Source organism: Penicillium verrucosum (assembly GCF_028828655.1).
Source record: "Penicillium verrucosum strain IBT 35672 chromosome Unknown utg000002l_segment0_segment0, whole genome shotgun sequence".
NCBI lineage: Eukaryota > Fungi > Ascomycota > Eurotiomycetes > Eurotiales > Aspergillaceae > Penicillium > Penicillium verrucosum.
The window spans coordinates 5,489,401-5,516,116 of record NW_026643211.1 but is presented as its reverse complement, the minus strand read 5'-3'; the positions used below and the strand labels follow the sequence as shown (position 1 = coordinate 5,516,116).

At 48.0% G+C, this 26,716-nt stretch overlaps 11 protein-coding genes across 11 annotated transcripts; 7 read left to right on the top strand and 4 right to left on the bottom strand.

The window, feature by feature from the left end:
• Positions 1-464: 464 nt before the first annotated feature.
• N7516_007687 (replication factor C subunit 1) lies at positions 465-3,899 on the top strand (the record flags this gene model as incomplete). Its single annotated transcript, XM_057220407.1, has 6 exons — positions 465-545; positions 654-678; positions 731-821; positions 883-2,387; positions 2,456-3,247; positions 3,307-3,899. 6 exons carry the CDS (start codon positions 465-467, stop codon positions 3,897-3,899), a joined length of 3,087 nt encoding a protein of 1,028 aa, XP_057074498.1.
• An 894-nt stretch (positions 3,900-4,793) lies between these two features.
• N7516_007686 (uncharacterized protein) lies at positions 4,794-5,144 on the bottom strand (the record flags this gene model as incomplete). Its single annotated transcript, XM_057220406.1, has 3 exons — positions 4,794-4,913; positions 4,981-5,070; positions 5,133-5,144. 3 exons carry the CDS (start codon positions 5,142-5,144, stop codon positions 4,794-4,796), a joined length of 222 nt encoding a protein of 73 aa, XP_057074497.1.
• A 1,586-nt stretch (positions 5,145-6,730) lies between these two features.
• N7516_007685 (Sin1 family protein) lies at positions 6,731-9,409 on the top strand (the record flags this gene model as incomplete). Its single annotated transcript, XM_057220405.1, has 3 exons — positions 6,731-6,753; positions 6,830-7,309; positions 7,360-9,409. 3 exons carry the CDS (start codon positions 6,731-6,733, stop codon positions 9,407-9,409), a joined length of 2,553 nt encoding a protein of 850 aa, XP_057074496.1.
• Positions 9,410-13,713: 4,304 nt separating this feature from the next.
• On the top strand, positions 13,714-14,261 carry N7516_007684 (uncharacterized protein; the record flags this gene model as incomplete). The annotated part of the gene is made up of 3 exons (XM_057220404.1): positions 13,714-13,832; positions 13,895-14,077; positions 14,147-14,261. 3 exons carry the CDS (start codon positions 13,714-13,716, stop codon positions 14,259-14,261), a joined length of 417 nt encoding a protein of 138 aa, XP_057074495.1.
• Positions 14,262-15,064: 803 nt separating this feature from the next.
• Positions 15,065-15,873, top strand: N7516_007683 (uncharacterized protein; the record flags this gene model as incomplete). The annotated part of the gene is made up of 4 exons (XM_057220403.1): positions 15,065-15,131; positions 15,216-15,307; positions 15,372-15,495; positions 15,683-15,873. 4 exons carry the CDS (start codon positions 15,065-15,067, stop codon positions 15,871-15,873), a joined length of 474 nt encoding a protein of 157 aa, XP_057074494.1.
• Positions 15,874-18,530: 2,657 nt separating this feature from the next.
• Positions 18,531-19,517, top strand: N7516_007682 (uncharacterized protein; the record flags this gene model as incomplete). The annotated part of the gene is made up of 1 exon (XM_057220402.1): positions 18,531-19,517. The coding sequence occupies one exon, from the start codon at positions 18,531-18,533 to the stop codon at positions 19,515-19,517; it is 987 nt and encodes a 328-aa protein (XP_057074493.1).
• A 293-nt stretch (positions 19,518-19,810) lies between these two features.
• N7516_007681 (legume-like lectin family protein) lies at positions 19,811-21,147 on the bottom strand (the record flags this gene model as incomplete). Its single annotated transcript, XM_057220401.1, has 6 exons — positions 19,811-20,254; positions 20,322-20,582; positions 20,644-20,725; positions 20,796-20,866; positions 20,969-20,992; positions 21,052-21,147. 6 exons carry the CDS (start codon positions 21,145-21,147, stop codon positions 19,811-19,813), a joined length of 978 nt encoding a protein of 325 aa, XP_057074492.1.
• Positions 21,148-21,478: 331 nt separating this feature from the next.
• Positions 21,479-21,954, top strand: tim13 (protein translocase subunit TIM13). The gene is made up of 2 exons (XM_057220400.1): positions 21,479-21,639; positions 21,694-21,954. Exons 1-2 carry the CDS (start codon positions 21,517-21,519, stop codon positions 21,931-21,933), a joined length of 363 nt encoding a protein of 120 aa, XP_057074491.1. The 5' UTR covers positions 21,479-21,516; the 3' UTR covers positions 21,934-21,954.
• Positions 21,955-22,160: 206 nt separating this feature from the next.
• On the bottom strand, positions 22,161-23,663 carry pkaC (cAMP-dependent protein kinase catalytic subunit pkaC; the record flags this gene model as incomplete). The annotated part of the gene is made up of 4 exons (XM_057220399.1): positions 22,161-22,342; positions 22,392-22,766; positions 22,817-23,070; positions 23,139-23,663. 4 exons carry the CDS (start codon positions 23,661-23,663, stop codon positions 22,315-22,317), a joined length of 1,182 nt encoding a protein of 393 aa, XP_057074490.1. The 3' UTR covers positions 22,161-22,314.
• A 776-nt stretch (positions 23,664-24,439) lies between these two features.
• Positions 24,440-25,633, top strand: N7516_007678 (PRCC domain-containing protein; the record flags this gene model as incomplete). Its single annotated transcript, XM_057220398.1, has 1 exon — positions 24,440-25,633. One exon carries the CDS (start codon positions 24,440-24,442, stop codon positions 25,631-25,633), a length of 1,194 nt encoding a protein of 397 aa, XP_057074489.1.
• A 255-nt stretch (positions 25,634-25,888) lies between these two features.
• Positions 25,889-26,677, bottom strand: N7516_007677 (uncharacterized protein; the record flags this gene model as incomplete). Its single annotated transcript, XM_057220397.1, has 1 exon — positions 25,889-26,677. The coding sequence occupies one exon, from the start codon at positions 26,675-26,677 to the stop codon at positions 25,889-25,891; it is 789 nt and encodes a 262-aa protein (XP_057074488.1).
• Between the last annotated feature and the right edge of the window lie 39 nt (positions 26,678-26,716).

Below are 26,716 nucleotides of genomic sequence, written 5' to 3'. Positions count from 1 at the left end.
CAACACCACATTATTGGTGTGAGATGTACTTGATTGTATTAGTAGAGGTTCTGCGCTGCGTTGCCTAATAGGTGAAACTATAACTAGTTATGTACATTTATAGTATGTTCAAAGTCTGGTAATCCTCCTGCCCTTTCCCAAGGCTCGTAATTGCACTTGGTGGTTCATCCTACCATAGAAGTATTATGCATAACCTATGTTATTCAATGGGCTACGCAAAGTCCTACTCTGCTTTCACTATTCTTATAGTTCATACAACAACAGCTCCAGGGCTGTACATAGCTTATGTACGCTAATCCTAAAAAGGAAGAAAGTGCTGCCTTACGTCAGCCGGTCACGTCTCCCGGGAGTGTGTCGCGTCGTTCGCGACCTACCAAACGCTGCGGCAAGAGCTCGATTGGTCTTAGACCAATTCCCCAACTACTATTCTACGCCGAATTCTGTGTGATTGATTGACGCTCACTATGGATATCCGGAATTTCTTTGGCGGCAAGCCAGGTCAAGGCTCCAGCGACGCCGCCGCGAAGCCCGCGGCCAAAAAAGAGGTAAGCTGGTGCCTTGCTCATGAGAGGAGGTCCTGGTCACTTTATATGTGACCTGGCGCCCTTTGAATCGCTCGAGATTATAATCTAACCTATAATTTGACAATGCAGGACTCATCCACCACAAGAAAGAGGCGTATGTTCTCCATAATCCATACTCCCGCACCACTAGTCTAACGAAAGAACAGGCAGTAGGAAAGTTGTGGATGACAGTGACGAGGAAGAAGATGTAGCACCAAGCAAAGCTCCCGTTACCAAAGCGAAGTCCAAGAATCAGCCGTATGTCGATCGCTGGGTTGAAATGCTCTCATACCATTTGACTGATGAACTTTCTTTGCAGAAAGCCTGAAGACACTAAAGAAGAACCTACAACCTCCTCCGCCTATTTCGCCTCCAGTAAGAAGAAGACACGACCTGCCAAACCGACTGAGCAAGCTCAGCCCGATAAAGCCAAGATTGTTGCCGAAAGTCCCAAACCCAAGAAGACTGCCGAAGAACCTGTGAACAAAGGACGAAGCACTACCCGAGGATCAACAAAGAAAGCCACAAGCGTCCTTGAGGATGAAAATCTCGGCGCCGATGACATTTTTGCAACCGAATACGGAAAGGCCGGCAAAGGAGAGGACGCTTATGTGGCCGGGGATGATAGCGACCAGGACAGTGACTTCGAAATGCTTGAGGTGAAGCCAGCCGCTGCAGCATCGAAGAGGACACAAAAGAAGCAATCTTCTCGCGATGACGAGGATGACGTGGTCATGGAAGATCTCCCCAAGATTCCTGCTCCGAAGGCTCGACCTGGCCGCAAGCGCAAATCGGAAGTTCTCATCGACGAGGATGAAGATGGTGACTACCAAGAACCCAAAAAGGCAGCCCCAAAGGCCAAGGCCGCAACATCACCAGCTGCGAAAAAGCAAAAGGCTAGCCCGAAAAAGGCTAAAAAGGAGGACAAACCAGAAAGCAAAGAGGTCCAAGATATCTTCGACAGCATTCCTACGATTGAGGCTCCAGAACCTCCTAAGGGTGAACCAAAGAAATTCAAATTCGGAGCACAGCAAAGCCGGGACCCGGCAGCGACTGGGACTAAGGAAATGCCCGTTGGGCAAGAAAACTGCCTTGCTGGCTTGTCATTCGTTTTCACCGGTGTTCTGGAATCCCTCGGTCGTGAAGAGGGTGCGCAATTGGTGAAGAAGTATGGAGGCAAAGTCGTTGGGGCTCCTAGTTCTAAAACGAGCTATGTTGTCCTCGGAGGTGATGCCGGCCCAAAGAAGCTTGAGACCATTGCGAAGCATAAGATCAAGACTATCAACGAGGACGGTCTCTTCGAATTAATTCGACGACTACCTGCCAACGGCGGTGATGGAAAGGCAGCCGAAAAGTACGCCGAGAAACTGAAAGCTGACGAGGCCAAAGTCCGTGCCATGGCGGCCGAAATCGATGCGGAGGAGAAGAAACGAGAAGAGCAAAAACGAAAGATGGCTGCGGCTCAAGGACCCAAGATCACCGCCACAGCATCTCAGACGCCACCAAGCTCACAGCCCACATCATCTGGTGATCTCTGGACGACGAAGTATGCCCCAACATCAACCAGTATGATCTGTGGTAATAAAGGTGCCGTGGAAAAGATTCAGAGCTGGCTGCGGAACTGGCATGCCAATGCTCAGGCCGATTTCAAAAAGGGTGGTAAAGACGGTTCGGGAATATACCGTGCTGTTATTATTCATGGTCCCCCGGGAATCGGAAAAACTACAGCAGCCCATCTCGTGGCGAAGCTGGAAGGATTCGATACCGTGGAGACCAACGCCAGTGACACCAGAAGTAAGAAGCTTGTCGAAAGCTCTACCCTGGGTGTGTTAGATACAACATCATTGCAAGGATATTTTGCCGGACAAGGCAAGCAAGTGGAGAGTGAAAAGAAAAGATCGTCCTCATCATGGATGAGGTTGATGGTATGTCTGCCGGTGATCGTGGAGGTGTAGGAGCTGTCGCAGCCATTGTCAAGAAGACCAAGGTTCCAATCATTCTTATCTGCAATGAACGAAAGCTTCAAAAGATGAAACCTTTCGACTTCATCACTTATGACGTGCCATTCAGACGCCCGACTGCTGAGCAAATTCGGGCAAGGCTGTCCACTATTTGTTTCCGAGAAGGCCTCAAGATTCCGCCTCCTGTACTTGACGGCCTCATTGAAGGAACACATGCCGATATCCGCCAGGTCATCAACATGCTTTCCACCGCAAGACTGGATCAAAAGGGTCTCAATTACGACGAAGGCAAGCAGATGTCAAAGTCGTGGGAGAAGAACATCATCCTCAAGCCGTGGGATATTGTCAGCAAAATTCTAAGCGCCCAAATGTTTTCCCCGAGTTCCACTGCTACCTTGAATGACAAGGTCGAGCTTTATTTCAACGACCACGAGTTCAGTTACCTGATGCTTCAGGAGAATTACCTCAAGACCAAACCCGCTCTTGCAGGCAAATATCATGGCCAGGAACAGCGACTGAAATCACTTGAATTGCTGGACAATGCCGCCTCGAGCATCAGTGACGGTGATCTTGTCGACCGCATGATCCACGGCACCCAGCAGCAGTGGAGTCTTATGCCCACCCATGCGATCTTCAGCTTCGTGCGGCCGGCCAGCTTCCAGTACGGAAACTTCAATGAGCGGCCTGCATTTACTAGCTGGCTGGGCAATAACAGCAAACATGGTATGTTTTAGATGTGCACCCATCGTCTGTATACACTCTCTAACTAATTTATCCTTCAGGCAAACTATCACGGTACGTCAAGGAAATACAGGGCCACATGCGTCTTCGTACCACAGGTAACCGCGACGAGATCCGTCAGCAGTACATGCCCTTGCTCCAGGAGAAGATGATACGCCGCATGATGGACGAAGGCAAGGACTGCGTCGACTCGGTCATTGATCTCATGGATGAATACTATCTCACTCGCGAGGACTTCGATTCCATGGTTGAACTAGGACTCGGCCCAATGGACGAGTCTAAAATCAAACTTGAGACACAGACCAAAGCCACCTTCACGCGTCTGTACAATTCGCGTTCGCACCCCATGCCATTCATGAAGGCCAGCAGTGTTGTGGCACCTAAGCAAACAAAGAAGGAGAAGCCTGATATTGAAGATGCCCTTGAAGGATCCGATGAAGAAGAAGTTGTCGAAGAGACCAAGAATGAGGACGAGGAAGAACTTGATCTGAAGAAGGACAAGTATGTGACCTTGCCTAAGAAAAAGAAGGCGCCGGCCAAGGGCAAGAAGACGAAGAAGGCCGATGGTGATGGTGATGCTGAGGATGAAAAGCCGAAAAAGGCTCGTAAGAGTAGGGCCAAGGCCAAGGCTTGAGAGATCATTATTCTTTTTGTAGCATATTGTTCATTTATTTTTTAAGAAGCATGTTTTCATAGGGTTGGTGCATTTTAATCTGATATCTCTTGAGCACACCAATTTAGTTTACATCTGGACGTGTTTTCGTATTTCTCTTCTCTTTCACGTCTTTCATCTCGGCTGTTGCTATCTAACCTATTGTTTTGTGTAGGCTTGCTGAATGTCTCTTTATATATCTTTTATAAGGCATTATAAGCCATCATATGGGTTCAATATTACTACTAACTACATAACTAGTAGTTACTACCAGGCAATATAAACCAATGAGAGAGTTCTGTGACGGTGATCCCTGTAGTCGCCTGTCGCAGTGCCTGAACCAGGTTACAAACTAGGCTAGAACTGGTCTACCCCAGCTTGACTAAAATAGCCTGTACAAGATGGAATTGATCATATAATGATGGGTAATATGAATGTATTCAAAACCAAGAAACGATCAGAACTCTGTCATACCTCTCTGGTCGGGCTCATAAAACAGACACGAACCCCCAAGACAAAAACCACAAAGACATATATCGAGAAAACAATCACAACCAATCCAAACCAAGTCGAAACCAAGACCATACCAAAGACCACACCAAACTCCGAACCTAAGGCCAAACCAAAGGCCAAACCGCAGTACATCTCTGTGTACTATGATCAGCAGGGACGGCCTGCGCGAGGAAAAGGATGAGCGGATCCACCATCCTGGCCGGTTCCGGGGTATGTGGTTGGAATAAGCAAACAACACGACTACTTCGAGTCGGCGTCGAGGTGAGAAGGTAGACGGAGGCCCCGCGGGGCCACGAACTCAAACCGAGTTCTAGAATTTGGCTTCTAGATGTAGGGCTTTCCCTCCGAACCTAGAAGTTCGGCCTACGGGCTGTCGCAAAGGATTGCTAGGCGAGGGGTGGGCATCTCGTCATTAACAGCATCGTTGGAGGGAGTAGTGGTGGTGCCATCGGTGGTGGTGGCATTGTTTGCTAGAGAGACATTCTTGGTTAGTATTGGTGACAATTCCCACAAGCGCTTCTCGTGTTACTCACCCTTCCAGAACCTCTACCACGGAGGTCTCTGTGCCCTCTTCTTCTCCTCGTATTCTGCGCTGATAATCATCTGTGGGTCCTTTAACCGGACCTGGAGGGCGTGGAACCTACGCATATATCTATTAGAACGATGGATATAACAAGAGAGGGCAACTCAGATTAAACATACCTGACAATCCATACTATTGTTCCCAAAATCAAACCCAGGGCGAACACCCCAAGGAGGCCACCGATTAGCTGGCCTTTCCAGGCCTCTGGGTCGGTGCAATGCTAGGGGTATACGGGACTTATCCCGTATACCCCTAGTATTTTGATGCGGGTTATGAGATAGTTTAAGATTTGGAGGCCTGGGGGAAATGGCTTCCTTATATACCCAGAGGTAGGGACGCTCTTTCCTTAAGATCATTAGCTGTAACTTCGCTTAACTTTAAAGTGAGTACCTAGGTATTGATCATACCGTCGAGTTGTAACAATTGAGCCGTGGTTGAGTGACTTGAGTCTAATAAATTGACGAGAATTACGGCAGTGAGGGCTATTTCACTTAGATCTGAAGAATGCATGAAAGATCAAGGAGAACATTTCTGTTGGTTTTGGACTGAGGTCGTTCCTCTTCGAACATTGTGACTTCCTGCCAAAAAGTGGTCTATAAAAACAGAAACAACAGTCTATCCTATATCACTTCAGATTCACTTCAGATTCACTTCACATTCACTTCACATTCACTTCACATTCACTTCACATTCACTTCACATTCAATTCAGATTCAATTCAGATTCAATTCACTTTAGAAGTCCCCATACCTATATAGTGAATCCTACATTACACGTATTATAGTAGAAGGCTTCTTCTGTCTAAGGAGGGAGTAAGATCCGATTGTTCTATACGATAATACCCCTAGGTATACTACTAAAGAGACTCTTGATTTCCTTAAGGAGATTAGGGTTACTACTAGATATAGTGTCTAGTTAATTATAACGGAATTAGTTATTAGAACCAAAGACCTTGCATATCTTATATACTACGAAGGATAAGAAGGAGAGGGTAGGAGTACAGAAGGTATAGCGTTAAGGGTTATATGCACTTGTTTTTATGTTTTTTATGCCGGAATTGAGACCGTTTTGATATCTATCTATATATGTATCTTGTATCTTGTATTATTCAATACGGAATACATGCCGCGAAAGGCTCAATTTAGGTAGTTCTGATCTTTGCTTGTACGCTGGAATCAATTCGACGATGTCCAAACTTACTACTATGCTTATTGTCATATCATCAGCCACATACCATTGAGACGGAGTAGTTGCTTATAGTGGGTATAATATGTTCCACGAACAGAATACTCAATATTCCTCGAGATTGAGAGCATTGTAACTTGTGTAGCAATACTTGATTCGTCAAGTGTGTTGTTGTATGTACAATCGGTGTAGTTGGGAAGGGTTGGTAGGGGTGACCGACTGAGTCCCCTTGGCGGGGAACCGATCTGCGGAGAACACCCAAGTTCCCTCTCTTCTTGTTTTTGGCATTTGGCATACAACGCTCCTTTCTCTCCTTTCCTGATATCTTTATCTTTTTGATCTTTTTTTTTTTCCAGGCTGGTCCTGTATGAGCTATATGAGCTAGTCTCATTCGCTTTCATCTCTCCCTTTATTACCCCGAGCATGCGCTTTGAGCTAGAGTTGCTGTGATCATCCAGACCTCGATCGCCATTACATAGCACACTCCTGGGTTACTACAGACAAGACATATGTCCTCGTGAAAGCCGAGAATATGTCTCTTCTTCACAATGAAGAGTACGTCGCGTCTGGAATTGCAGACCGCCCCCTCAAATCGCCGCGGAAAGGTCTCCAAGGACTAACCCGAATATAGCTTTACGATCTGGCAATTACGCTCCTCATATCTCTCGACAATCAAAGATGGAATCGGGGACCGACTTATCAACGTCAATGATTCCGTCCTGAATACACCTGGCTTCCGTGCGGCGGGCTGGTCAACCGCCGCCGCGTACCCCAACACACACAGTTCCTCCCACCTGAAGCGCACTTACTCCCCACCCATTCCAACAACGGCGAACGTTTCGTCTGAATATTACAGGCTAGCAGAACGAGATGCAAAACCCCATCGCCACGAATTGCAAGGTTTAGGCCTGGAAGATGGCGAGGATGATGGTGGTATGGTGACCGGCAAGAGCCATACGGACATGACTGCGCGGCGGAATCACGCACGTGGCGGAAAGAAGAAAACTCGACGGGAAAGGCAACAAGAGGTCCAGAGACAAGCGGAAGCAGAGGACGACGATAGCAGCGACCTGAGTGACGACAGCGACGACGATGGAGACAACGTTGGGAGGTTGGTGAATTATTGCGCGGTATCCTTCGTTCCTATCTGACAAAGAACAGTGCTGTTGACCAGATCAAATTCGACAAAATGCCCATCCGCCGAGATCGAGCCGACTCCTCTCCAATACGTTCCGGGGACACGAGGGAACGGCCAGAAGTGATGATCACATCTGCGTCAACACAAAATCTTGCAAGTCAATACCGCCAAGTAAAACCACGGCCCCGTCGAGATACAACTACTAGCAGTGATCTGTCCACGGATAACGAAACCGATACCAGAGGCTACAAACAAGGACAAGTTCAATTCTCCGCGAGTGATCAGGTTGTCGAGTATTCACGCAGACGGCGTGAGCGAACTGGCAGCCGAGGTGCAGAGAGCCTGGCTCTCGGGGAACTCCACGAAGAGGATGAGGACGAGGACTCCGGTGCCGAGTCTGTTGGGTCTGCAATTTCCTCTGACTTTGACAATACGGCGGGATCTGGCTCCTTGCTACTGGCAGGTGTGGCGGGCGGTTTGAATTTGTCCTCGCCCATGGCTATGATGAACAAGCTACCGTCTGGCACAGGGCCACAGAACAATTCACCGCGCAAGCATCGCACTCCGGCTCCTGCATTACAAGATCTTCCCCCGCCACGGCCTATCAGCATGTTACAGCCGGTCAGCTTGTTAACCAGCCAGCTTACGTCCCGGAAGCGAGCACCGAGCAATCCAGTGGATAAATTCGTGGTGCTCTCTGGGCGTGGCCAAGAGGACTCGTTGTATTTGAAGATCTACGTTCCTTTTTCAAGCGACCCTGAGGACCCGTTGGATCTGCCACTTACACGCGAGTCCAAGCTTGCAGAACAGCCCGCACAGGTGACTGTTGCTGAGACGATTGGTCTTGCGCTATGGAAATACTCGGCGGACGCTCGCGGACCAGCAATTAGTCGTGAAAATTTGACCGTGAACCGATGGACGCTACGGATGGTCGATGATGGCGAAGTCGAATATGACTTCCCAGCGCTTGGGCGGACTCTTCCAATGACGGATTTCACGTCAAACAACAATCAATCTGCCAAGTCCCGAGGACGGTCAAGGGGCAAGCCGTACGATGAATTCGCACTGGTTGAAGCATCGAAATTGGAGTTTGAGGAGAATGAGCGCCTATATCCACAGTTTAGTTCAAGCGTTGGGTCAGAAGAGGCCGATCAGTCGGCAAATCTTGCAACCCCGGGGACTCAACCCGCTGCGAAAAAGACCCCTCAAACCACACCAGCCCGAGCAAACCCCATCCTAGGCCAGCCATTCTCGTCTGCGCTCAACCACAGCACTCTTACTCCTGCTGACCGCCCTGTTGTACCGATCTCGCATGCCACTCCCCGCCTCGGTGTTTCCAAGACGTTGAAGATTCGCTTTATCAACATGGAGGCTTCCGCACATGTCATGACCATCAACACATCGACCGACAGCTACATAGCCGAGATCCTGGACTCCGTATGTAAACGATGGGGGCAGGATAAGGGCAACTACCTCTTAAAGGTGATGGGGTCGAACACGATTGCACCACTCGACCGCACAGTGGAGGCATTGGGCAGCATCACAGAACTTGATCTGGTGCGTCGTCGCTTCGGCGGCGGGCCCCTTGCACTCGGCACCTCACCAGGCAGCTCATCACCAAACGCGCCTTTGATGGTGGAAACCGCCGACCCGACAACGTCCAAAAAGAGCAAGAAGGAGGCCAAGAAGGGCGCCCAGCGCATGTTGCCCTCATCTTCTCAGAAACAGGACCATCTGGGCGGATATTACCGCCGATACCATGTGTTCCGCAAACAACCCATGTCGTTCACAGCATCCAACCACCGGATCCTTACGTTCGAAAATGATTACATGCATATCGTGCCCGGTGATACGGGCAAAACGGCGTCCGGTGGTAAGACCCGGTCGATCAGCTTTAGCGATGTGATCGGATCCAAGGTCAGCCGACGGCACCCCAAGAGCTTCCGGGTGATGATCGTGCGCGGCAATGATGCCACGGAGCAGAAGCGCTATGACTTTGAAGCAAGGAGTACCAATGAGGCCGTGGAGATCGTGGACGAGATCAAGAAGAACATGGCACATTATCGCATTTGATTATCTGCTCTTTCGGACATGGAATTGCGTTTTGGGCTAGGGGCTTGGACTTAGGGTTAGTAATGGCGTTGTACAGGCATTATTCAACAATTGTTATGGAATACCCAGATAGTGGTAAGAACTTGTTCATTCTTATTGTAAGATGTTCTGAGGATCCATATGCCTCATGCTTAATAATATGAGCTTGGTAATATCCTCTCTCCTAGGCCCTCATAACCTACCCCCGTCGAAAGGCGGCTGCCGCCCTCGGTAGCCTTAGAACTCGATCAGGACATGCTTCCTTCCATCATGACGATCAGTTGCAGATCAGCCTGGCCATTCTGATTGATACTGGACCGGTAATCTCATCATATCAGCTCAGCGACGTCTCTCAAGAAGATTTCAGTTATAGATCTTCAATACCAGTAGCAAGACTCTTCGGTGCAGCCTATTTAGGGTCATATCACCGTCGATCATTGAGCATACTAGCTAGCTTGTCAATATTTGCCATAACTACATCGTCGCTGACTATTACCCCGTCGCATTAAAGAACCGCGGTGCCTTCCAGTGTTGCTTATATGATACTCCCCTCTTCCTTTCTCTTTCTTCTTAAATCAATATCATACGTTGATTTGAAGCCTCGCCACAATAAACGACGTTCTAGCAGACTTCCTCCCCGATGACATCGTCTGCCCAGAAGACCTGCTGGGGCTTAGGTTCGTCATCACCAAAGATAACAAGATCCACATCGCCGCCCCGGACTAGGGCCCTCGTTACAAGATCAACCGAAGTGACCGTATGAACAAGGTCCATATTGAGGCCCTCCATAAGGCGATCCGTACCTACATCATCGACCGGCTCCTAGGAATAGGAATAGGAATGCATTTCATGAAAATTCCTAAGGGCAGCTCACGATAGGCCCCCATCATAGTGTCGGGCAACATCGCCACTACACGTCGAGTTTGTCACGATCGACAATTATCATATGCTTATCATATGTCAAGATCGTTTGCTTCTTCCTGGCCAGTTGTTTGGTACTCGGCACGGAGTGTAAGTTGTTTGGATGGTCGATGAAGATTGGATATATAAATATCGATATCAGGCATAAAACAAGTGCATATAACCCTGAGCGCTATACCTTCCGTACTCCTGCCTTCTTTGTCTGTCGTTTTCATCCTTCATGTAATTCCTGAAGTTATCCTCTTCGATATCTCCTTCCTTCGTGGTGCATGAGATATATGAGGTCTTCGGTTCTGATATCTAATTCCGTCATAATTAGACACTACATCCACATTCAAACGTCCACTAATCTATTTTGGGTTAGTGTCGAAGGGTGTATCTCGTCTCCCATTCCTTCTTCTTTAATATCATTTACCTATTCTATCGAGATTTCATATTATCACAGAGGTACTCACCACTGAACCTTTCCTACCTGGTATTTATACTAACCTTCTAGGCTTTCTGCCCACACGATAAGATCATGGGGTTCATCAATAGGCGTGCGCACGAAACCTTTGTCTTTGACAGCCATCATACAGACTGCCTGAGATGCGGGTCAATCTATGTCCTTGACTCCAAGCTCATCGAGTTATTTCTTGCCGAGCACGCTCTACGTGAACTAACGCAGCGTGAGGAACAGTTACACAGCAAGGTTACGGCCTTACAAAAGGCTATAGCTATCACGTCTGATGAGAACACTGATACGACCGAATTTGAAAACGCAAATAATCAGCTTAAAGAGACTCAAGCGCAATATCCAAGAAGGGAGTACGCCCTTTACCTAGCAGAGTGCAGGTTTCACTTGGGGGCCAAAGAGATGTATGATAGCTTGAGGCGTGATGATAAATGGTTTATGCGTGAAGAAATGGTCCAGGATTGTTCTGACCGAGGTGGATGTTGTAGCCGGAAATGTGGATGCTGTGAACAGAGGCATCTATCTACAAGGAAAAAAGGCAGAGGCCATTGCACTGTAGAGTGCGGATGTTGCATTAGCTTTCGAGGCTTTGAGCTCCCAGAGAAAACAAAGCAGGAGATGAGCAAGGATTTTGAAACTCTTTTGAAACAAGATCGTTCGGCTCATACTAAACATTTAGCAAATTGCTTTTTTTGCCCTTTGGAACCAGAGCCCCAGGTGAAATCAGAGTCTCAGATGTCCCGGTGGCAGCGAGCTTTTAAAAAGGGTTTCACTCACAAGAAAGGTTGAAAATGTCCCGCTCTACTTTGCTGGAGAATTATTTGCTAAAAATAATGGGTTGCTTGACTACTTAAATACGATATCTATTTAGTATATGTAGATGTATCGCCTCTCCTCGGGGCTCCTTAACTACCATATTCGCCTATCCCCTAGGAGTCAGGAGTAGACCATCTACGCCAATTGTAAGTGTATTTGGATGAAATAAAACGTCAAAATTACTAGTTTGAATATATACATTGACAGGATTCTGACTAGGGAGGGTAATCTTTTTAAAACAGGGCTCCTATCTTACTATCTTAGGATGTAGTAGGTCCCCTATTAGCTCAATAGACATACTATCACGCATTCCAAGACAACAACTCATGTCTGTTTGTCTACATCTGAATGGAAGATGTCAATTTCTACTATAACGAGGAAGCTATTGGATCGCAAGCTATCACGGGAAAGGAATGTAAATACGTCCTTTGATAATGAAGACGCTTTAGTTGTTAGTTTATGATTTTGGCTATTGAATTGGCAAATATCCAACTAGGACTCCTTCCATGTATTCAATGATGGCCCTTCGGAACAATGAACAGATGATGAAGATGTTGCGCAGGTCTTTGCTTCTCCGAATACTCTTGGAATGCCTAAGCTAGTGGAGACAAATAAACCACTAACATCTGTTAAAGATCAGGATCGTTATATTAAATACTGGACTTTTTATAGATCGCTTATGGATGCATTTTGCTTATTAATTATGGCCGCTAAAATAGAGGATAGAGAGGATGATATTGCTATGCATTTGAAGAGACGAGGGACGAGGGACCTTTTATAAGTTATCTTTGCATCCCCCCCCAATCTGTATCCCAGCGGTTGCCCATACATTTTCCATATACTGTTGGTTTGCGGATTAAGGAAGCCCACGGAATTTAACCAGCATTACCTGAAGCGCCAATAAGATGATCATCTAGATAGGAGCAAATACCTGATAAAGCCTACATAGTTTATAGCGTGTCTGCTATAGATTTTTCTATTTAGCACAGGATCATATGAAGATGTGATGGACTGCCTGATGACAATATAGTCTGGCCCCCTTTCACCGGAAAATTGTGTAGTGAAAACGGCCCGTTGTTTGCTGATCGTTGCTCCGCCCCCCAAGGACGTTTCTTAACTTGGTCTTCTCTTTCCTCCCTCTTAGTCTATTGACATTCCCCCGTCTATCTCCCCAAAGATATTTTGATCAAAATATGTCAGACAACACCCGCCTACTCCCTAACAAATCTCACGACGAGCGCCCCCGAAAGCCATACAACATATACTACACAATCCCATACTACAAACTATTCTTCTACTCATACACCTTCATCGGATCATTCACTTTTGCCTGGATAACCGACTACCTCCCAATAGTCGGCAAAGCATGTCTCTGGATCGGGTTCGCTATAACATGCGGACTACTGATCGCCATACACCCATCGATCTGCACCGAGCGGATAAGAATAGACGAGACAGGAAAGCCAGTTAGATTACGTCGTCCGCTGGTTGGGCTCAAAAGATACGAAGTCGCTTTAGACGTCGATGGCATTAATAATGGGCTGTATGATGCTACGGATGGGAATACGGACCTGAGACTTCATGATGGGTGTCGGTATGGGTATGCTAGGATGCGGATCTAGAATGTTTCTGGAGGGTCTTGATGATTTGACCGTTATCCGGTACATGTATGTATGTGGAGGTATATTTCCGGCTTTCCTATACAACATTGAGGGCAGCGATAATGCATAAAGGTGATTGTACCGTGTGCAAATAGGCCATTGCAAACAAAGCTACTCCGTATGACAAGCCATTGTCATTGACTACAATATTCCCCGTCCAAGTGTCATCCTTCATATTGAATAACCTCCCACACGATGTATTATGTAGGTATTGGGACTTCTAAAGTGAATTGAATTTGAAGTGAATTTGAAGTGAATCTGAATTGAATCTTTATAGACTGTTGTTTCCGTTTTTATAGATTTCTTTTGGCAGGAGGTAGTTATGCGAAGTTACAGCTAATGATCTGAAGGAAAGAGCGTGCCTCTGGGTATATAAGTAAGCCATCCCCCCCCCAGGCCTCCAAATCTTAAACTATCTCATAAACCACATCAAAATGGCATCCAACAGAACTTGTCCTGTTTGCTCCGCCTGTCCCGACCCAAAGGCCTGGAAAGGCCAATTAATCGATGGCCTCCTTGGGATGGGTTTGTGGACTATGGTGTGGATTATCCGGTATGTATACTCTGAGTTGCCCTCTCTTGCTATATCCATCGTTCTAATAGATATATACGCAGGTTCCACGCGCTGCAGGTCCGACTAAAAGACTCGCAAATGATCATCAAAATGGCATCAAATGGAACTTGTCTTGTTTGTCCCATCTGTCCCGACCCAAAGGCCTGGAAAGGCCAATTAATCGGTGGCCTCCTTGGGATGTTGGCGCTGGGTTTGGTTTTGGGGACTGTTGTCTGGATTGTCTGGTATGTATACCCTGGAGTCTGATTTGCCCTCTCTTGCTGTATCCATCGTTCTAATAGATATATGCGTAGGTTCCACGCCCTCCAGGTCCGGTTAAAGGACCCACAGATGATTATCAGGGCAGAATACGAGGAGGAGAAGAGGGCACAGAGACCTCCGTGGTGGAGGTTCTGGAAGGGTGAGTAACTGCACTGCAGGTGCGGTTAAACAACCCCCAAATGATAATGAGCGCGGAATATTTGGAAGAGAAGAAGAAGAGTGAGTAACACGAGAAGCGCTTGTGGGAGTGTCACCAATACTAACCAAGAATGTCTCTCTAGGAACCACCACCACCACCGATGGCACCACTACCACCCCCCCTCCAAAACAATAACGATACTGTGAATGACGAGAAGCCCACCCTCGCCTAGCAATCATTTGCGACAGCCCGCAGGCCGAACTTCTGGGTTCGGAGGGAAAGCCCTACATCCAGAAGCCAAATTCCAGAACTCGGGTTGAGTTCATGGCACCACGGGGGCACACGGGGCCTCCGCCTTCCATTTTACCTCGCCGTCGGCTCAATGTACTCATGTTGTTTCCTTATTCCAATCACCTACCCCGGAACCGGCCGGGATGGTGGATTCGCTCACCCTCTTCCTCGCACAGGCCTGCTGCTCAGACAGTACACATAGATGTACTGCGGTTTGGTCTTTGTCTTTGGCTTTGGATTGGTTGGTGTTGTTTTCTGTTGATTCTTGTCTTTCGGCGGGGGGGGTTTCTATCAATATACCCATGCTCCCTCACCCCCGGGCCCTCGTTTGGTTTGGTCTATGGTCAATTGGTCTTTATTCTCTTTCTCTTGGAGTTTTGTGTCTGTTTTGTCGTGAGCCCGACCCAGAGAGGCACGACAGAGTTCAGATCGTTTCTTAGTTACTTCTGAATCCATTCATATTACCCATCATGATCAATTTCATCTTATATAGGCTATTTTGTCAAGCTGAGACTCCGAGATGATCAATATACGAGCATGTGGACGAGCCCTCGCCGAATCCGCCCAACTCCAACGCCACGTCCTCGGTATGAACCCAGTGACAGTCATTCGGCACGCGACCTATGCCATATCTACGAGGTGCGCTAACGTCTGTCCTTATGACCGACTAGGGGGGGGAGGAGACCGAAACGCACCTAACGCGCTTCGCAGCCGCCGACAAGAAGCTGCAGCAGGAGATCCTACAGTTATTCCACAATACCCGGTTTGTATAGGCAAAGGAGAGTGGTTTTCTTCAGGATTTTCTAAATCTGACGTTAACGTCAAAGTCAGAGAACCTCACCTCAACTCCTGCCGGGGCCAGAGATTCAGTCATGTCAAATTACTCGGACTCCCCCGACGTCGAGTGCTTCGAGGCACTACCCGCTGACACATTCGAAGCCATCGGGTCCGGTCAGCGCTATTCGAAGGATCATAGAACAGCAGAAAAAAATTCCTATCGAGGTGGTGAAATACCTACATTTCAGGAATGTTCCACCGTCCACTGCGGAAAAGCTTTCTTTGAGATCTACTCAATAGAGGTTTAACCAGGACACTCGATCTATGATCATAAAGCTCGTGACTGGTGCTCATCAAACAGCCTCACGCGGCCTAAATTGCGCAGTGATGCATGCGGTGCGCGATATAGGACTGCCTCAGTCGATCTACCCGGTAGGGTCTAAAACTATCCAAGGCATGTTCTCTTTAAAGGAGACCGACGAGTCGTTTTCCATTATGCAACCCGTTCCAGGACGCGATAATGAATGGCCAATCACATCACGGTCGAAGTAGGGGCCTCGGATGCGTATCGAAAGTTGAACGCAGATGCAGCACTGGATCCAAAACAACAAGTCTCAAACTTTATCTAACGGATCTTTCGATTGATAGACACAATGACCACAAGCTTGACCTGCCCCTGGAAACTGATGGCTCTGTGGTTTTAGACCACAGAAAGACCCTCGCCTGGCTGGAAAGTCTGCCGATGGACCACCGCGCTGGGAATTTTACAATTTCACCTTCCTGTACGGAGTAACTTAGCCTTATAATGATTTATTTGCAAAAGAAAAAAAAAATCTCTCCCTTCTAAATGTACGATTTACATTATACATAGAAAAGTATTTTATAGTTACGTATTTATATACATACAAGGTTTACGCGGCCCCATCCCTTGCTATACTTTAGGAAGAATATATGTTGAATTTTCAATGGACCTAGAGATAATATAAGCCTCTTGAGTCTTCCTATAGTGGAAATTTCATAGATTAGCCAATTGCTCTTCTACCTGTCACAAGCCACCCGCTGCGCTAGGAGCAAAAGACCAGAATTCCAGGACACTTCCTGGAACCGCACTCTCATATATATAGGATAGGCTGACTCGTAACACTACCCTCTAATATTAAGGATATTTATACCGTCTCCCTATATAGCGTACCGTCGCTAAATAATAGATAGGCCCGGACTATACAGCTAAGAAGCCGGATATAACGGAAGGAATATATATGCTTAAAGGTAATAGAAGTATAGGTAAGTGTCACGACTGACGTTATACGTTATCGTTCTTATCATCATCGTTGCTTTGTCATAATCGATTACTAAGCTTGTAGACCTGTTCGTCATAGTAAGTCGGCGCAGTAATCGTGGCACGGCCCACCACCACCTACCCGGTGTTGTGGAGGGGGGAGGGTAAAGAAGGAAGAAGCTCGGAACCCCCCGTGACCGCAGATCAGGTAGGTGGTGGTGGGCCCCACCGGATAGCAAATTCCCAGCGGGATAGCAAATTTCCAATGAAGTATCCTTTATATGGCAACTCCATACAAAAGGTACATAAACGCGATATAGTTATAACCTCAACTCTCTAAACGAGCAGACTAGCTTAAAAAAAATTAAATAGACAGGTTATTAAAATAAATCGGGCTTAACGGATCTACTACTATAATTAATTCTAAATATATAGTATGGAAGTGTAGGAGACATTTCAGAAATCACCATACATAAGAATTTGTATGTAAAAGATGAACCATTCTCTTACTCCACACATGCATTATAAAATTTACTAGAATTATCACTAAGTAATTGAGGCCTTATTTACACTATGTATATCTTCCTATATTTTTCCCAACTATTTTGAGGGTTGAGAAAATTGGGGTTATGACTATATCGTGTTTATGTACCCTTTGTATGAAGTTGCCATACAAAAGATACTTAATTTGGAAATTTGTTATCCGCTGGGAATTTGCTATCCGGTGGGGCCCACCAACACCTGGTAAGTGTTGGTGGGCCGTGCCACGATTAGTGGTCAGGTTGTCAGGTTTGTCAGGTTTGTCGGATTTGGAGTTGGTGGTCTACGTGGTGTGCTAAAAGGTATAGCTGCACTCTTTTAGTATTGGAGCACTGGAATCACGGGGTTTGGCAGGTTTGGCAGGTTTGGCAGGTTTGCCAGGTTTGTCAGGTTTGTCAGATTGTCAGGTTGTTAGGTTAAAATTTTATATTAGATACTAAGAATTTATAATTACTACCATTCAACTAATTAAGCTAGACTTTTAATATATATTCGTACACTTTCTATTACTTTAGCTAGTTCGAGTGCTGAGAAAATGCATGTTATGTTTACGGGGTGTCTAGGTACCTTTTGTATGGGAAAGTCATACAAAAGATACATAAAATTGGAATTTGGCTATCTAGTGAAAAATGGCTATCTGGTGTTGGTGCTTGGCACGGCTAGCTTTTATTAGTGGATATCTAGCTGGCAGAACCCGGTGAAAAGCTTCATTTTTGGACTTGCGACCGCCAGAAAACATGGAGATACTAGTATTTATTTGTATGGAGGCGAAAAGCTTCATTTTCCAGCACCTGCGACCGCCAGAAAACATGGAGATACTAGTATTTATTTGTATGGAGGCGAAAAGCTTCATTTTCCAGCACCTGCGACCGCCAGAAAACATGGAGATACTAGTATTTATTTGTATGGAGGCGAAAAGCTTCATTTTCCAGCACCTGCGACCGCCAGAAAACATGGAGATACTAGTATTTATTTGTATGGAGGTGAGAAGCTTCATTTTTGACAGCTGTAGTATCAATAAATTTACCATGCACTGTATAGAGCGGTGTAAAAAGCGGTGCAGAATAAGGCACTCAGCATCAACAACCATCTATAATGGGGGATTTGAGAAAAGACGGAGCGGAATTTTTGATAGGGTAAAGTGGGTGGGGCGGAGGAAGACTAGTATGTAATACAAAAGACTAACCCATTTTAGTTAGTACCCTAGGAAACCTTAGTCATGTGGAGATAAGCTGATTAAGGCACGTTATCTCCGCTCCGCGCTTTCCAGACCGGAGCTCCGCCCGATACTCTACTCAACTCCCTAAACATTCATCTGATTGCTTTACTCAACTCCCAAACAATGAGATTCGCCGACTGGAGCCTCTTTTCCAACTGAAGTATATTCACAATGGAATACCCAAACCCCACACCGACTGAGGGGCCTAAAACATCCCGTCCCGCAGAGCACCCTCAACCCACCAAACCTGCGGAGGATTCCAAAGAATACCACGACCCCAACGCAAGTCACATCCGGCCATTGCGCTTCAAAGATGGCAGTCGCCCCCATCGGAAACGAACCCACCGCCGTCATAGATCACGGACACCAGACCGCGAATCCTCCAAGCGGCGCCATCGCGAGGAGAAGAAGAAACCCGAGTTTCCCGACCCGACAGGTGGATATCCCTTCAGTTCAAACAGAGACGCATTCCGAGAATCACTCTTCGACGCCATGGGCGACGACGAAGGCGCAGCGTACTGGGAATCCGTGTACGGCCAGCCAATCCACAATTACCGGGTGCCGGATGTCCAACGAGAACCGGAGGGCGAGCTGGAGGGAATGACCGAGGAAGAATACGTTGATTACGTCCGTCGACGGATGTGGGAGCGGACGCGGGAAGGCATGCTTGCGGAACAGGAGCGTCTGCGTGCTGAGCGACAGCAGAGAAGGAAGGAGGAGACTCAGCGGAATGCGCAGTTTGAGAGGGAGGCGTTTGAGCGCGCAATGGATGAAAGTCTACGACGAGGCGCGGAGCGCAAGAAAGCTAAAGATGTGTGGGGAGCGCCTTGGGCTGAGTATTTGGAGAGCTGGGAGACTATCGGGAAGGCTGCGGGGGAGTCTACTACCAAGTCGCTGCGCAATTTGATCTTCTGGCCTGTTCGCTCTGGGAAGAGGGTTGATGTTCGACCGACGGCTGTTGAGGAGTTTATGCGGCATGCTCCGGCGCCGGCGGAGTTAATGGGTACGCTTAAGACGGAGCGCATTCGATGGCATCCTGATAAGATTCAGCATCGGTATGGTGCGTTGGGGATTGATGATGTTGTGATGCGCAGTGTCACGGAGGTTTTCCAGATTGTGGACCGCTTGTGGAATGAGGAGAGAGAACGGCAGAAGTGACGAGGTGGCGTCTTGATTTTTTACTTGTACTATTGATACCCCGAGCGGCACGCTGCATACTATCGAGCTTTTTCTGTTGAATGATCATGACTTTAATTCATTTCAAGGATGAACAGAAAAGAAAACAAGAACTATTGTAGATCAGAATAAACAGAAGAGCTTCAAACGGGCTATGTATGCAAGATCCTTTTCGTCAGACAGAAAGAAACTGGGGCAAACCCAAAGACCAACTTGAATCGCACAGAAGAAAGGCTTAAATTCCGTGCCTTGCCAAATATCCATGCAACGTAAATTTAGAAACGCGATGACCGGGCCTTGGTCCGGTAGATCGTCCAGCCAAAGTAACCACCGACAATAACGGCGAAGAACAGAACGGTCTTGAAGAGGAACCAAGACCAGCTACTCTTCTCCTTGACAGGCTTGGAGGAGGGACGAGCACGGCCCTTGGACCGGTCTTCCGTGGTCTTGCCCTTGTTGTTATTGCTACGGTTAAGGGAGTATAGGTTCTCAGCCTTGAGGGAGACGATGTCGTGGTTGTCGCTCAGCTCGCCGGTCTCGGCAGAGAGACCCAAGTATGCGACGGAGGGAATGGCGATGTTGGAATCCTCAGCGGAAAGACTGAAGCACTCGGTCCATGTGTCTTCGGCCTTGTACTGCAGCTCCAGGGACAAAGACTTGTCCTGGAAGTAGGTTAGGCGGGCTTTGGTGGGGACGGGGGCGCTGCGGAGACCACGAGCCTGTGGACTGTTAGAGGCATATCCAAGAGAAAGAAAGAAAAAAAAACTGTTAATCAATTTAACTCACAGAGCAACCGGCTAGCTCGTTCGCCTTGCCGTCATGCGCCTGGTCGTAGGTGGTCTGCCCATCACCCATCATGGCCATGACGTAGGGGAACGAGACACCGGGGCGATTGTTCTTATAGGTATCGAAGAAAATACCAAGACCCTCGAATCTATCCGTCGAACCGAAGACAGGACCCTGCGTGGCACGCTCCTTGGTGAGCCAGAGCGCAAATCCATCACCATGCAAGTTGCCGGAGCCGTGAATCTCGAACTCGAGCTCAATCTAGTAGGGATATACGTGAGCTTTTGGCGCGCAATTTGATTTGCGGCGTGTTTGTATTTACCTGCCAATTGGTTGCGGTCAGAGGCACGCGGGAAGAGATCCATCCTTGCTGCGATGGCCGGTCAGCCGTGAGGCGGACGTATCTGAATATAAAGACGAAAATCAGCATTGGCGGTCATGAGAAATTCTACCCGAACATCAGAGTATCCTTACTTGTCAGCGCGGATTACTGTATCTCCTCCGAAGTCGAACCAGCGGCTTTGGAAATCCGAATCGAGGTATGGCTGTTAATGGTGGTCAATACTGATATTCCTCCTCGGAGCACGAGCTATGCGTAGTCTGTTTTCGGAAGTCGCAGACAAGTTGGGCTCAGGATATAATCATACCGGAGAGAGGCTGTGGGTGCGAAGCTAACAGACGTCCAAAGTCAGTACCTCGGCTTGGAATCGAGTCAACATTGAGCACATACGGGGATGCTTTTGATATTTGGGTCGTCATAGGCATTCACGGGTAAGGCGACCAGGCCCGCGAAGCAGAGAAGTGACGAAATAGACGGGAGACGCATTGTTGAATTGTATTAGGGCTCAATGGAGGGGGACCCAGAATGTTTCAAGGATAGACTGGAGGTGGGATGAACGGGGCACGGTGTCACCAGGACCCGAAAACCCAGCGAGTAGGAGAGAAGAAAAGAAGCCGTAAAAAAAGTCGAGTAAAAGCGACAGCAAAGAGTGAATAGACGAAGTTCTTGAGGCGCGGAGACAAGGAGGTGAAGTATACAGCTTGTTATGCTAAGGTGTCCACATCGGATGTGGCGCAGCAAATACACCAGCCACACCTATGCACCTCAGATCCTGAAGTCCGCCGACTTTCTTCGATTCGATCCAATTCAACTCCATCTCATTTACACCTTTTCCACCCATCTCACTCCTTCATAATGTCGTCGCTTTTCGGTTCCGGCTCCGCCGCTCCCATTCAGACCTCCGAGGAGATCAAGGCAGCTGTCATGCGCCAGCTCCAGCAGGAGGCAGCCATGTCGAACGCCCGCTCCCTGATCGGAGTACGTCACCACCCTTGATATCCAAATCCGGCAACGAACTGACAACAACCTCAGAAAATCAACAAGCACTGCTTCAAGGCCTGTGTTCCCACCCCCGGAACCTCGCTCTCGGCCAAGGAGAACACCTGCTTGTCTAGCTGCATGGAGAAGTACATCGCCATGTGGAACACCACAAGCAAGACCTACATTGCCCGTGTCGGCGCGGAGACCAAGCGTATGGGTGGTCAGGACGCTGCTGCCATTGCCTCCATGGCTACCGGCATGCCCGAGGGCGGCAGCGGAATCCTGGGCTAAATCTGATCCATCGTCAAATCGGAAGATGAAGGACGAAACAAGAAGCAAAAGAGACACAGACCTCTGTGAATGAACTACTGTACGATAGAAGCGGCCTGGTAGCCCGTGTATAATATGGGCGTGGCTTTTTGTGCCCCAGTGGTTGGAGAGATTGGGAATGGAACAGGGTTCACGGCGAATCCATTTGTACATCGAGCAGGCAATTGAGAAAAAAAAAAAACACAAAAATTCGATTGTAATTGCTAAGAAAAATGATGTGCATATAGAAGAAATATGGTTTTCATATAATGGCGCCTGGTTTTCACGACTCCTCCCGGGGTCAATCAGTTCCGGCCCTCCCCCAGAGGACTTTTCGTCGCGTCATAAAATCATACAAGCACCTTAGAAGTCGGGGAAAAGGTGACCATATCTGGAACGAGTTAGTCAGGTGTGCGGATGGCGTGGAGACAAGTACATACGGATCTTCTCCTTCCTGGCCATAGTGCTCTGTCTCTTCCGGGTACTTGTCGTATTGGCTTGCGTCGCCTTGTCCACCGCGAATGGGTGGGATATATGGCGCGTCAATATCCTTACGAGCTAGTCGGTCCCAAGTGACCTCGGCGAACCAAGCATGGTTCTTGACATCACCCGGGCCGCCGTGCAAGTTGCCGAGGCGCTTGGTGAGGTCGGATGTGATCAACTGAGAGAGCAGATCGACTGCGTCGGAGTGCAAGTATGGAGGATACTTGACTTTACCGCGCAAGATATTCTCATAAATCTTGACTGGGGATCCACTGTCCCAGAAAGGAGTGAATCCACACAGCATTTCAAAGATTAAGATTCCCAATGACCACCTTGGGACAGTTAGAACAAAATTCGACGGAAGCATTGAAAGCAAGCTTACCAGTCAACTGATTTGTTGTATCCCTTGGAAGAGACAACCTCGGGTGCTAGGTAGTCGGGGGTACCACAAAGTGTCCAAGTAATATCCGGCACATCTTTAGCAAATCCAAAATCCGTGATCTTCAGGTGACCGTGCCGGTCCAAAAGAAGATTTTCTGGCTTCAAATCACGATAGATGATTTGATGTGCGTGTAAATACTCCAACGCTAGGGTAACCTCCGCGGCATAGAATTTGGCCACTGGGTTCGGGAATCGCTAATGACAGATGAGTTCTTTGTTTCACACACACACAAGACCGAAGGAAGTGGTCATGGGTCACTCACTTGTGACTTGCGTAGGAGGCTGAACAATTCACCTCCCTCCACAAAGTCCATGACCATATAGAGGTTTCGGGCATCCTGCCAAGTTCCCCACAATGTAACAAGGAATGGATGGCGGACCCGGTTTAGCATGCGGCGCTCGTCATTTGTGTGCTCAATTTGTTTCATCTTGACCACCTGGGCCTTCTTTAACACTTTCATCGCATAGAAGCGATGATTGTGGTTAGATTGCACCAGGTGGACACGGCCGAAGCTCCCCGTCCCCAAAGTGCGCTGAAGCTCAAAGTCCTCCTGAGAGTACTTCCCCTTTGTTACACGCTCCTGCTTCGACTGCTCCTGATTTATAATGTGATCGATACTGGCGGCATTTTCGTGTGTACCTGTAGCCGTACCCGTATGCTGGGGCGAAGCGTGTGAAGCGGGTTGCATGGATGCGCCTGAACCGTCGTGGTTCTGAGAATCTGGTTTCCCTAGATCTTGCGAATCCTTCGTTCGCCTCTTCTTGAGTAAACCTCCTAGACTCGGCATGGAGAGAAGATTAGACAGGCTTTGGGGCCATTGGGGGGGTCGGGTGGTGAAGGGTGGAAAGAAAGCTGGAATGGGAGGTCCGGATTAAGTGGGGAGGGGCAGCGGGCAGAATGACGCATTGATCTTTCATTATGCATTTGACATTGGACTTCCATTCTATTAACATCTTAAACAACCTCTATTAAGCTTATCTATCTACTTAGAAGTCTATTATGTTGATCCGTTGGGTTGATTTTAGTCTCTACTATTACTCTATTACTCTATTACACTACTAATCTGATCTTATATCATTATTAGTATTCCTATATTCCTTCGAATTACTCGGATTTTGACTGATCTACATATACAATCCCTCAACTACGACATATCTCAGATATCAATCTATCAATCATGACTCAATTCTCTAACTATAAATGTCTATGAACACCATTGCCCAATGTATGATCCTATTAATCTCCATAGCGGAGAACCCGGATGCGATGACGTTACAAAGTGATGCGATCATCCCTTGGTGTTTCACTGTCGAAATGCTGTTTTATGTGTTTTATGTGTTTTCGGAGATATTTTCTCTTTGGTCCATTCCATCCCGTCCCCTAGTCCACTCTGTAATGTCTCTTTTTTCCTTTTCCACATTCTCCGAATCGAGATTCGGATGATGTGCTTATGTAATATATTGATGCCTGAGGGGACAGGCAGAAGATAATTTAACTTGTCGCCAACTCCGATCGCTCAAATCCCAAGGAAACAACAACAACCCCAACGTAACTCTTCCCACCATGGCGCTAGTAAGCTACACTGACTCTGAAGGCTCAGACGCTGAGCCAGATACTACACCCGCACCTGCGCCCCAGATTAGCAAGGCAAAGACACTCGGCTCCAAAACTGGGTTTCATGTCGAGCGCAGCGACTCGGGCAAGATCCGCGTCGCAATTCCAGAAATCAAACCTGAGCACCCATCCGGCGATGACACCGAAGATGGTCCGCGCAAAAAGGCTCGGTTAGGTGGAGGAGGAGGCCTGTCGGGATTCAACGCTTTCCTTCCAGCGCCGAAACGAACACTCGAAAAGAAAGCACCAGTGGCGACAACACGAAAAGCGTTTAGTCTCAAGACAGGAGCAGGCCCTGGATTTGATCGCACAGCAGATGCGGAGATGAAGAATGATTACGCATTCGAAAATATAGCGGGAGATGCGGAGGACACCACATCTGCACCCAGCAATTCAAACCCCGACACTGCACCAGATGCATTGGCGGAGACAGTGAAAACCCCAGCGGAGGTCAAATTGCAAGGAAATCCGATGATGTTCCGGCCGTTGTCCGTCGGACGACCTCAAAAGAAGAGAAAGACAACCAAGATTGCTGAACAACCAACTCCCTCCTCATCAGCAGCAGCGTCGAAGTCTGCTCAACCTCTACAGCAAGCCCCTACCCCTGCACCTGCGCCACCGCCACCAAAACCCAAAGTCAGTCTCTTCTCTCTATCCACCGATGAGGCCACTTCCCAGCCAGCCCCGGCACCTGGACCATCAGCCACCTACCAGCCACTGGTATACAACGCCGAAGGCGAAGAAGTATCGGCAGCTGATCCAGTACTCGCCGAACCCGCACCAATTGCCGTTGGGCATTCAACAGCAACAGTATCAACCAATCCTACATCATCCTTGGACAGCATTGCCAACGATCTGAACTTGTCCAAAGCCGAAAGACGCCAGCTCTTCGGTCGGAATGCCATACCGTCCCAGTCACAGGTCCGTACCTTCAACACAGACGAGGAGTACGCGTCAAACCATGTTCTGGCGCAAGGAGAGCTGGCCGGAACACAACACAACCCTGTGCGCTCTATTGCGCCGGGCAAGCATACTCTCCAGCAATTGCTCAATGTTGCAAGCTCTCAGAAGGAGGCATTGGAGGAAAGCTTTGCAACAGGTCGGAGAAACAAGAAGGAAGCTGGATCCAAGTACGGATGGTAGTTTTAACATACGTAAGGCCATTCGGGGGGAATTTTTGTCAAGCGCATTAGCATTGAGATACCATACCATACCATTTTGTAGGAATGACATAGGCGAATTTGAGTATATGAAGAATGTACATTCAACTGATATGTATGTATGTATCACGTCTCTTAAAATCTATCATGTACAAAAAAGGAAAACATCCCAACGCCGTAAAATGTGACAAAATAACTCCAAATAGACCATTCCAACTCCTTTTAATTGTTGGGAGTATCAAGACGACACATCCACAACTTCGGCGAACCACTGCTTGAGTGCAGTAGCCAAAACAGAGGGCAACTCCCTCACATCACGAACAACGAGGTAGTAAGGGAAGGGGAAGTCCTCGAGGTAACGCTTCATCTTAAGCTTCATCTCACCACCAGAACCAGGATCGGCCTCGAAGCTGGCCTGCGACAGGTCAAGGATAGAGCTACCCTTAACAGCATCGACAATAATAAAGACAACCATGATGCGCTCCTCAAGTGCCTGTCTAATAAGACGGCGAATAGTATCATGGTCTTCACAGATACCATCAGAGATAATCAACTGAAGCTGCCAAAGATCGGCAGAGCCAGAGCCAGGCGAGCGCTTCCAGCGAGCCTCGCGGAAGAGAGCGATAGAATCGGCAATCAGCTTGCGTACATTGGTACCGGTTTGCTGGTAGCTGAAGTGCTGGAAGACCTGGGAGCCGGCCTCGGAGGAGAAGGGCTTTCCGAACTCATGAGCGACGCGAACATGGTCTTCGTTACCGAAGCCGAGGACACACAGGTCGCCGGCTTCCAGCATGCTCAGACTCTTCGCAACAAGGGCGAGGGTCTCGAAGGCGAGCTGGCCACTGCCACTTTCCAGCATGGACTTGCTGTCGTCGACAGCCAGCATGATCTGGTAGTTACGCTTCGAAGGGATAGAGCGGCGCATCCAGATCTTGTCGCGCTTGTACTGGGAGGCGATGTAGGGGATGATACGCTTGATGTTCAGCCTCTTTCCGGTGCGGAAGTCACCGCGGAGCTTGGTGGCCATTGTGGGGGCGAGGATGAGACGGAGTTGTTCGGTCAGGGA

What these genes read in the sequence shown, in the direction of transcription:
- tim13 (XM_057220400.1), top strand. Translation starts at nt 21,517, where the DNA reads ATGTCGTCGCTTTTCGGTTCCGGCTCCGCCGCTCCCATTCAGACCTCC. An exon ending in ACGCCCGCTCCCTGATCGGA is followed by an intron (nt 21,640 to 21,693) that starts GTACGTCACCAC and finishes CAACAACCTCAG; the next exon opens with AAAATCAACAAGCACTGCTT.